The sequence below is a fragment of the Petromyzon marinus genome, chromosome 3 (genome assembly GCF_048934315.1).
Source record: "Petromyzon marinus isolate PM22_M1 ecotype Great Lakes invasive population chromosome 3, UKy_Petmar_22M1.pri1.0, whole genome shotgun sequence".
Classification (NCBI taxonomy): domain Eukaryota; kingdom Metazoa; phylum Chordata; class Hyperoartia; order Petromyzontiformes; family Petromyzontidae; genus Petromyzon; species Petromyzon marinus.
The window spans coordinates 16,734,995-16,746,975 of NC_133669.1; the positions used below are offsets into that span (position 1 = coordinate 16,734,995).

The following is an 11,981-nucleotide window of genomic DNA, read 5'->3' on the forward strand; positions in this document are numbered from 1 at the left end:
TGATGCATTTTTACAATTCGGGATTGCCATTTGATTCACAAATCAATTGGTTTTTTTTCACTCTAGTAGCTGCAGGGTTCACGCAAACCATTCGCATTAAAAACATCTCATTGCGTTATTATGATAGTAGAAATCCATTTTAATTCATTAATCCATTCGTAATTACGTATCGTGTTTATGATTCAGTTTGGATTTTTAAAGCATTTGAATGCAAGAGTGCTTATTTCGCTATTATGCTTTCTATTCACGTTTAGTTCATTATAATGCTACGTCTTTAACATATTAATTTTATAGTTTAAATTGTGTGTCAGTCGCTTTTAATTTATCTTGTGAAGCACTTTGTATTGTATTTTATGCACGAATTGTGCAATATAAGTAAAGTTTTATTTGATTTAAATACTAACCTTATGAAAATACACAAACCGTCTCAAGGAAGAAGGTTTAATTCTGACACTGTTGTTACAATTAATTTTAATATTCAGCTGTTGGGGGTTTGTTCTCCACTTTATCACCCCACGTAATTATTATCCCATGCAACTGCAGTGCTGACCATGTTGCGAAAGCTCCTACCACCTTATAATAGCAGCTCTTTCACATATTCGTTGTGTGTTCGTGTTAAACTGTTAAAATGTTTCCAGCCTACAACTCGCCGCTGTGATTAGCAGTGCTGGAGGAACAAGTCAAGGTGTCCTGTTCGTGTAATGAGTTGAAACGCGCTATGCGACCCAACCCCTTACGGCATGTAGATCTTAACACGCATTTTTGTATTCAGATTGCGGCCGGGATGGCATACATTGAACGGATGAACTACATCCATCGAGACCTGCGTGCCGCCAACATCCTCGTGGGCGATAACCTCATCTGCAAGATCGCTGACTTTGGTCTTGCCCGTCTCATCGAGGACAACGAGTACACAGCTCGCCAGGGTATGGCCGTCCTCACTGCTCCATGTGACGCACGACACCCGATTCTCTCCAGACGCGCGCTACCTACCCCATTTTCTCTAGACGCGCGCCGTTCACCCGCTTCTCTGTAGACACGCGCCACTCACCCGATTCTCTCTATACACGCGCCACTCACCCGACACTCACGAACCAATCGCATTCACCCGACACTCACGAACCAATCGCATTCACCCGACATGAACCAATCGCACTCACTAGACACTCACGAACCAATCTCACTCACTCGACACTCATGAACCAGTCGCATTCACCCGACACTCACGAACCAATCGCACTCACTAGACACTCACGAACCAATCACATTCACCCGACACGAACCAATCGCACTCACCCGACACTCACGAACCAATCGCACTCACCTGACACTCACGAACCAGTCGCACTCACCTGACACTCACGAACCAATCGCACTCACCCGACACTCACGAACCAATCGCACTCACTAGACACTCACGAACCAATCACATTCACCCGACACGAACCAGTCGCACTCACTAGACACTCACGAACCAGTCGCACTCACCCGACACTCACGAACCAGTCGCACTCACCTGACACTCACGAACCAATCGCACTCACCCGACACTCACGAACCAATCGCACTCACTAGACACTCACGAACCAGTCGCACTCACTAGACACTCACGAACCAATCGCACTCACCCGACACGAACCAATCGCACTCACTAGACACTCACGAACCAGTCGCACTCACTAGACACTCACGAACCAATCGCACTCACCCGACACTCACGAACCAGTCGCACTCACTAGACACTCACGAACCAGTCGCACTCACTAGACACGAACCAATCGCACTCACTAGACACTCACGAACCAGTCGCACTCACTAGACACTCACGAACCAATCGCACTCACTAGACACTCACGAAGCAATCGCACTCACTAGACACTCACGAACCAGTCGCACTCACTAGACACTCACGAACCAGTCGCACTCACCTGACACTCACGAACCAGTCGCACTCACCTGACACTCATGAACCAATCGCACTCACCCGACACTCACGAACCAATCGCACTCACTAGACACTCACGAACCAATCACATTCACCCGACACGAACCAGTCGCACTCACTAGACACTCACGAACCAGTCGCACTCACCCGACACTCACGAACCAGTCGCACTCACCTGACACTCACGAACCAATCGCACTCACCCGACACTCACGAACCAATCGCACTCACTAGACACTCACGAACCAGTCGCACTCACTAGACACTCACGAACCAATCGCACTCACCCGACACGACCCAATCGCACTCACTAGACACTCACGAACCAGTCGCACTCACTAGGCACTCACGAACCAATCGCACTCACCCGACACGCACGAACCAGTCGCACTCACTAGACACTCACGAACCAGTCGCACTCACTAGACACGAACCAATCGCACTCACTAGACACTCACGAACCAGTCGCACTCACTAGACACTTACGAACCAATCGCACTCACTAGACACTCACGAACCAGTCGCACTCACTAGACACTCACGAACCAGTCGCACTCACCTGACACTCACGAACCAGTCGCACTCACCTGACACTCACGAACCAATCGCACTCACCCGACACTCACGAACCAATCGCACTCACTAGACACTCACGAACCAATCACATTCACCCGACATGAACCAGTCGCACTCACTAGACACTCACGAACCAGTCGCACTCACCCGACACTCACGAACCAGTCGCACTCACCTGACACTCAACGAACCAATCGCACTCACCCGACACTCACGAACCAATCGCACTCACTAGACACTCACGAACCAGTCGCACTCACTAGACACTCACGAACCAATCGCACTCACCCGACACGAACCAATCGCACTCACCTGACACTCACGAACCAATTGCACTCACTAGACACTCATGAACCAATCGCACTCACCCGACACTCACGAACCAATCGCACTCACTAGACACTCACGAACCAATCACATTCACCCGACACGAACCAGTCGCACTCACTAGACACTCACGAACCAGTCGCACTCACCCGACACTCACGAACCAGTCGCACTCACCTGACACTCACGAACCAATCGCACTCACCCGACACTCACGAACCAATCGCACTCACTAGACACTCACGAACCAGTCGCACTCACTAGACACTCACGAACCAATCGCACTCACCCGACACGACCCAATCGCACTCACTAGACACTCACGAACCAGTCGCACTCACTAGACACTCACGAACCAATCGCACTCACCCGACACGCACGAACCAGTCGCACTCACTAGACACTCACGAACCAGTCGCACTCACTAGACACGAACCAATCGCACTCACTAGACACTCACGAACCAGTCGCACTCACTAGACACTTACGAACCAATCGCACTCACTAGACACTCACGAACCAGTCGCACTCACTAGACACTCACGAACCAGTCGCACTCACCTGACACTCACGAACCAGTCGCACTCACCTGACACTCACGAACCAATCGCACTCACCCGACACTCACGAACCAATCGCACTCACTAGACACTCACGAACCAATCACATTCACCCGACATGAACCAGTCGCACTCACTAGACACTCACGAACCAGTCGCACTCACCCGACACTCACGAACCAGTCGCACTCACCTGACACTCAACGAACCAATCGCACTCACCCGACACTCACGAACCAATCGCACTCACTAGACACTCACGAACCAGTCGCACTCACTAGACACTCACGAACCAATCGCACTCACCCGACACGAACCAATCGCACTCACCTGACACTCACGAACCAATTGCACTCACTAGACACTCACGAACCAATCGCACTCACTCGACACTCACGAACCAATCGCACTCACCCGATATAAACCAATCGCACTGACTAGACACTCACGAACCAATCGCACTCACCCGACATAAACCAATCGCACTTACTCGACACTCACGAACTAATCGCACTCACTAGACACTCACGAACCAGTCGCACTCACCTGACACTCACGAACCAATCGCACTCACCTGACACTCTTACTCGGCATATGCTCACAACTCAACTTGGCACTTGCCCATACATGAATGATTCACCAGGAATTCACCAATAACCTAACAATAATCATACTCGCCAGACACTCGTACTCGCCCATGCATTCATCACCTTTACCTTGAACTGCTCACTAATTACACTCACTAGATTCACCTCTCATGCAGCACTGACAAACTCAAGACTCGCAACATTGCCTTCCACTTGGCCCTCACAATCAACACCACTTGTGTGGACTTGTTAGACACTCACCGCTCACCTCTGATAGCTGAAGCATCCAAAGTACAGAGGCTGCCACTGTTACTGAGTAGCCAGCTCTAGAATGTTGAACCAGAAGGCAGAACGTGCACGCTTTATTTTCTTTAATCGAAATCAAAACTGAAGTAAAATGTGCCATTCCAGAATGGGGGCAAAAACGATGAAATTACCGATTTTAATGGGTTAAAAAGAGCTAAAATACAAGAATGCACTTTGTAACAGGAGTGTTTAGAAGTGAAAATGGTCATGATGCCTCAGCCATTTTCACAGTTATTACATGTTATGCTTCAGGGCACGATTAGCTGTGGTCCCTCAGTAAATCGGTGAGATGTCATGTGCACAGAGCCCCCAATGCTTGCTCAGCAGTCGGTGGGCATAAAGACCCAAAAGGTATGACAGGTACGCTCACCGAGACTCGGAAAGCGACAGATGGTATAAGACAGGGCGAGATTTTATGATCAGGTAAAATCATTTTCTCCATGTTTGGCAGTACTGCATGAATTTATGTTCAAGGATTAACCGTAGCATTGCTTACAACGTAATAATTATAGTAGGAATTAAAGTACATTTTATAAATACTGTGCATTGTTGGTGGCGGTGTTCTATACATACGGTGTATGCATTATTATATATACTGTGCTTTTAACGCTTGCAATAATGCTTTGCTAAATGGAGCATTCTGATTGATCAGTCGTGACGGATAGACACAAGACAGACATGAGCATTTTCATATTTCGCTTATGTAACATTGTCATTACAGCAGAGAAGATATACGATGCCCACACGTAATGTTTTTTTTTTAGTTTCCCCAAGCTCTTTGCTCGAGTGAATGGCTTGGCGTCTCTGAATCTGGTTGTAGCTCTTTATTTGTGATGCCTTTCAACTTTCATGAAACTCTATTCTGTTCTTTAAGAAGAGGACATTTGTTAACTCACTTATTACAAATCTGAGTTATACAGTAATATGCAAGTGGGGCAGAGCTGTCCTCTTGTAATGTTTAACACGATGAACTTGCAAGCCAAAGGTCACCCGTTTGATTTGGTGTTCCGTCGCAACAGTTGAAGCAAATATCATTTTTTTTATTCCCCATCGCCTCTGTCCACCCACCAGTATACATGGAAGTGCACCATATTTAACTGATCAGCAGTTCCTTTGTGGTGGGATAAAGTGTGGGCACTCCCATCTTTCAAACATGTCTGGTCAGTGTGGAAGAGAAGACCAAGTAGCATCTAGAGTTGGCTGTTGTGGAGGCCCCTAAGCCAACCGTTGTGTGAGCAGGAGTGCAACGGCTCCACCTTTACCTTTTATTAAATGGGTGGCGATGAAACAGGTTGCACTCATTCCACACAAAGTGCTTGCCACAAATGAACCACAATACCTTGCTGATCTCGTCAAGAAGCATAAACCATCATGGTCGCCCGCGCAGCGGATTTTGTTAACCGTTAAACAAAGACGGTGACTGCATCGCGCTCTTTCAGATGTGCTTCTGTGGTCGTCTGGAATGCTCTTCCGATATTTGAAAGCCACTGGAGCTATGCCCTTTAAAATCTGTATTGGAAACGAATTTCTTTAGTACTGTTTATTTCTTTAGTTTTTTTCCCCGTACCTCCGTTTGGCACTGTTCGCTACATACGGTGGGAAAGAAGTTCACTATACATATGTACATTTTCTACTCTGCCGTAATATTTATTTTGTGTTTTGCATTTCAGGTGCCAAGTTTCCAATTAAGTGGACAGCCCCAGAAGCAGCCATGTTTGGCCGATTTACCATAAAATCTGATGTCTGGTCGTTTGGCATTCTCCTAACCGAGCTGGTGACCAAGGGAAGGGTACCGTATCCAGGTCAGTTTTGTGTTCTTCATAAACCTACTGTTCATAACATTGCGTGTGAGGAGTGGCGTGGTTATTAGAAACATGTTGCTACGAACCCAGCGACCCGATTTTATTTTCCCAGCCATAGATACCATGGATGTAAAGTGGTGTCAACCTATCCCTCGACTTGCACAGAGCATTCCAACACCAACAGCACGGAAGAGTCATTTTCATTGCATGATTATCGAATGGGTAGCCAAACACAGTGGAAATTCAAATGTTATATTCAAGTCTTTTGCACAGTCATTAGTAACTGGCCCAAAACCAACCAAGTCACTACACTTGGGAGCCCAGTTTTACATATCTCCCTGGATCCTAACCCATGGTCTCAGCAGTCCTTGCTTGGCGCACTGCACCACACATCCAGGGATTTGGAAATTATTCGACGTGTGAATGAATGCTATTTCTGTCACTTTCGAAATTAACCTTACTGGCAGATGTGAGGTTAACAGCGTTTGTGTGTACCAACACTACTAATGCTGCCTTCTCCTTTGCTACGTGCTTCTTTGCCCCCCCCCCCCACCCCTTGCTACAAGGCATGGTAAACCGCGAGGTGCTGGAGCAGGTGGAGCGTGGCTACCGCATGCCATGCCCACCCAGCTGCCCCGAGTCGCTGCACGAGCTCATGATGCAGTGCTGGAAGAAGGACCCTGAGGAGCGGCCCACCTTTGAGTACCTGCAGGCCTTCCTCGAGGACTACTTTACTGCCACTGAGCCACAGTACCAGCCTGGGGAGAACCTGTGACCCGCTCTGCCCACCACACAGTGTGCTTCCTGCCTGAAAATTGTCCGGGCCCACACGCAGGCATTAATCTGGGGGAGGGCGTGAGTTGAGCGCGTGCGTCCGCGCACGCATGCATACATGCGCGCTTTCAACTTGGCCTGTGAAGTTGCCGCGAGAAAAGAGGATGGATGGGGCTTTTTGCTGGTCAGGGTGGAACAGGGTCTTTTTGAACCCTGTGTTAATTTTTATTATAATGAAGGCCCTGTTTCTATACAGACAGTTGGCCTTTCTGAAGGTTAAGCCACTCGCCACGCTAAACCAAGTCGCCTGATGCCGGATGCAAGTTTCAACACTTTTAAATGCTACTTGTATAACAATGTTTTTTTTTATATATATTGCATATTGCTCACTGTAATTACGGCCTACTACTACTGCTAATGCTGCTTTAATGCAGTTTGATAAGAGACTGAGGAGGCAGGATCTGGTACACTAATTCCACATTTGGATGCGCAGTCTTGGGCTCAAAGGGGTCGCAATGGAAACCATTCCTGTGCCAAAGACTCAGCCACTCTGCAATTGCGTACTCGTGTTGTATAACGCATAGCCTCTGGGTTTTTGTGATGCAGTGATGTAATTAACAACAGTAATTTATGTTTGTCCTGGGGTTCAGTGTGACACTCACAAGAGCAGGGACTCGGACAAAAATTGCCACTACATAATGCAAGGAAACCTGACAATATTATTACAGGAGAAAATGAATGACACATTCCACTACTCTGACAAACTTTTTGAAAATGGTAAGCTCTCAAATGTAACTGGATAGTTTTAAAGTTACCCAGTTATCATGTACAAAGGTGGCTGTTGTGGATTCGCGCGTGTATAACGAAAACAATATACTGTTTGGCGCATATGAAACGGTGCACCGTACCTATGAAACAGTTACTTTAATGGTTCTGGCTTTGTGCATTTTACGTTGCTTTAAAGCTAATTTGCTAACCAGTGCTGCACGATTACTCCAAGCCTGACCACTGAGCAATAAGCTTACTGAGAATAAACAATGTAAAGATGAAAATACTGTAGGAGAGGTGCTGATTCATGAGGTTTTTTTTGCGAAGGATTGTACAGATTAAGCGTGAGGAGTCGCATTAAGACTGCCGTGAAGTCCGTTTTTACTTGCTCTGTGTTGAACACTACATTTTTATAACAGATGTCATGGTTAAATGTTTGTTTATTATTGTATGCATTTTTAATGAATCTATTATGCTTAGCCAATTTATAAATATTTTTTCTAGTAAAATGTGTATATTTTAGCCAGTTAGAGTTGTCACTGTGTGCTCTGTTTTAGTTGCAATCTTTTCCATAAATGTGCAACCGATTTCAGCCTAGTTGAGCTTTTATACTTTTTTTGAAATAAATTAAACTATATATGCATACCTGCATGCATGACTAATGTTTTATTACAGAGTTCAACAGTCATTGATTTTTTTTAACTGGTGCCATTGCTCTGAAATGAAACTATGCTAAAAGTGAAGCTTTTTTGTAAGTACGGTTCCAAGAGCTTAACATGAATAGCGAGAGATCATGACATTAAATTTCAAGTTTTTGTAATTTAGCCTAAATATAATTTGTACTGGTGCCAGCAATTGAGTAGTCCCTTGTGTGAGCCAGTCCTTTTTGCCTATTGGTGAGGTATAATGTGGTGGTGGTGAGAAACGACAACTATTTAGGCTTTTGTTCGAACATGTTGGAATATTTTTCGGATTCCTCTGCGGTCATTTGTTGATTGCCTACACAGTATTTGTTATAAAGAAAAATCCACGTTGCATTGGTGGTCTTTTAGTTTAGCATCTTGAGTGCGAGTTTAACTTTTTTTCGAATATAGTTTCATACAGCCTATTTTTGAAGGAGGTGGCAGTAAGGTTGTGAAGAGTAGCTTGCTCAGAACGGTTATCAGCTCCTGGTCAGTGCATGGGCCTACCTTGGACTGCAGGCTTTGAGTACCCTCATGCCAGCACTCGTGGTAATCACGATGGTAAAATATTATCGCTGATAGGTTCTCTCTCCACCCCCAAATTGGTTTACATATTGTATTTACTGTAAAGTTATCATGATTGAATGTTCCTGGAAAATACTTGTAATGCTTCACCCAATATGTATCAAAATCCATTCCTTCATTTCTTACACTAAATAAAAGCACTAGCTACTTAAATGTCTCATGTTTATTTGTTTCTCTCATCCTAGAAACTTTGGGGGCCCCCTTTTCCCCCGCATGGAGTATTTTGCTACGTAGTAAGCAATTGTGCACAATAATTAAGTGGACGTTATTGTTACACTTTGACATCCAACTTTGAGAACGTTAATTGTATTTAAGTCTTATACCTGTGGGTTTTCCAGTATACTGTATTCATGGCATGCACCCCGAATATGGTAAGCCATGAGTCTAGGTGCCCTGATGACAACATAAACCACTCTGGCAGTTTGAAGATTTATGGTTGAGTGTGTGTGGTATTGAATATTTGCTCTTCATGTGTCATTTTCACGCAAACGCATGTTTTAAACCCGAGTAGTAACATTTAAGGAAAGGAATGCATGGCTTTTTTTAATGCAGTAACACTTAAAATTGGCAAGTGAACGTTTCGAGTACGAATCAGCATTGGCGGATGCTGTTAAGAACAGCGTTGTGTGTCTATACACGTGTTTGCGTCTGCAAGCTATGTTGGTGTTGATTTTGACACGAATTATTTCCGGGGCCACGTGTTGTGAATATCTGCAGTCTCCAATTCAAGTTTAGCCAGATGAGAACTCGAGAAATCAAAATACATTAATCACATTTGCAAGTCACCTGGACTTGCTGTCTAATAAATACGGGCATCGTCAGATGCATGGCCGTGCTACATATATGCAAATAAAAACTAACCTTATAACCTCTTAACACATTCTTCACGATATTGGCTCATATCTTTGTGTAATGTGTGCCAGTGTTATATTCTGACCAAAGTACACTTACACGAGGCTTAATGTGGCACGTGATTCTGCAATTAGACTCCGCTCTGCCAGCAGATGGCACAATATTCGTTGGGCAACGTAGTTGGATTTCATCGCATTTCAGTCTTCAGTGTCCCTCCTGAAACCAGAGCTGGGCTGCGATTTTCGTATTTCCACTTTTCCCAAGTTGTTGAACTTCTTCCGACCCATTCGGAGCTAACCGTCAAAAATATAGTTCGGTCCCGCAATTTTCATTTCAGGGTTCCGCAACACAATTGACCGATTGAGTCGTAACATAGCCAACACGGTGGCATGCAGCATATCGACCAAGCTCGATGATTGCAACTCACAACTCTATGGGACGTCTGCCAAAAACATTACCCATCGTGTGATGGGTACTGCAAGATCCGACCATGCCCGTGCAGTGCTCGTCGATCTCCATTGGCTTCCGGTTGCTAAACGAATGCATTATAAGGTCGAACTCATTACACACAAAGTGCTTGCCACAAATTAACCACAATACCTTGCTGATCTCATCCAGGAACATAAACCTTCAGGCGAACTCCAGTCATTCTCGCAGCTACGTTTGGCTCATCGTTGAACAAAGACGGCCACTGCATCACGCGGTTTCAGATGCGCTTCTGCGGTCGTCTGGAACGCTCTTCCGATATTAGGAAGCCACTGGAGCTATGCACTTTCAAATCCAGATTGAAAACGCATTTATTTTAAACAAATTTGTGTTTAGTTTGTTGTCCTTCCCCGTACCTCCGAATAGCATGGTTGGCTACGTATGGTGCGAAAGAAGTTCAACATACATATGTAATGAGCGACACGTCGTGTAGAGGGTACTCTTATTTATTTCACGTACGAGCACAGCACAGGCCAACGTTTTCTTCCAAGTACACACTTTAGATATTAACGTTCTACAGACTACACACACGGTTGATCACACGGCGGGTTCTGCCCGTTCACTCCCGGCCTCGCCGCTGGCTGACGGCGTGCCGGACGGCGTGCCGATACGGGCGGTGGAACTCCGCAGGAGATCCGCCACGTGGCCGAACGATGGAGAGAGATAACGGCGCGCAGCGATGCAGTACGGACCCAAGGATCCACACACCGATCCCGAGTCCGCCTCCGCTTATATTGCCGCAAGCGCGGCTAGGCTCCGCCTCTGGCCACGCCCTCTTGTGGAACCTTCTAGCCGGTTCCCGGAGTTTCTCGGTTAGCCCCGCCCTTTACCTCTGGGATTGGATGATGTTTATAGTGGTGCCTGTACCCGTTCATCCCTTTTCCAACCAGTAGATGTCACTATGTCATTACACATACATAACCATGCTGATCGGAAGTGCGGGTCCATAACGTATTTATCATTATTTTGTTGAAATACATGTCGTTTCTATGAAACAATGGTATTCCCCCCTGGGAGCTGTAATTAGGGGCCGTCCATAAATGACGTCACGCGATTTTTGACCCCCTCCTTGTCACACGACGTCACAAAGCTCTGCCCCCCCCCCCAAAAAATAAAACATGCTTCAAATCGCTTTAAACTATTGTCATTGTAGTGCGTATTTAATGTGGCGCTCTACTCTGATGTTGTAGGAGAAAACATTTATTAAAAATTATATTTAATGAAGTAGAACGTGTTGTCCATATTTATTTAAAGTTGTACATTTTGATGTGACGTCACATTTCTCAACCCCCCCCCCCCCACTCGTCACACATCGTCATAAATGTCTGACCCCCCCCCCCCCCCCCAGGTGCGTGACGTCATTTATGGACGGCCCCTAAATAGTGGCATACGGTGTCATTCGCAGTCATGTGTACATTTGGCATGCAGTTACATTTAAAAAACAAGCTGACAAGTCTAGTACACACTTCCACGTGGGTGTTCTATTGCCCCAATGAATGCAAACAAATGGGTGGTGGTGAGCTGCAAAGTGTTGCAGGGATCGATTGGTTGCTTTACGGTATTGTCGTTGTTTTTCTTCAGAAAACATTAAGTCTCCTTTATATAAACGGTCATAAAATGTCTCGGGTATAACAATGAGTAGTCGATCAGCTCCCTTAAAAACACACACGCACACACACTACATGTGCAATAGCAGCAGCACTTATTGTTCCGCGCAAATATTAAACTCA

At 45.8% G+C, this 11,981-nt stretch overlaps 1 protein-coding gene across 4 annotated transcripts in view; it reads left to right on the plus strand.

The window, feature by feature from the left end:
- LOC116955497 (tyrosine-protein kinase Yes-like) overlaps positions 1–9,066 on the plus strand; it is a 45,270-nt gene extending 36,204 nt beyond the window's left edge. For all 4 annotated transcript variants that reach the window (XM_032976629.2, XM_032976644.2, XM_032976652.2 and 1 more), the window contains 3 exons: positions 773–926; positions 5,972–6,103; positions 6,670–9,066. In XM_032976629.2, coding sequence (XP_032832520.1) covers positions 773–926; positions 5,972–6,103; positions 6,670–6,878 — 495 coding nt within the window. In that variant the 3' untranslated portion in view covers positions 6,879–9,066. The remainder of the gene's footprint in view (positions 1–772; positions 927–5,971; positions 6,104–6,669) is intronic.
- The last annotated feature ends 2,915 nt before the right edge of the window (positions 9,067–11,981 follow it).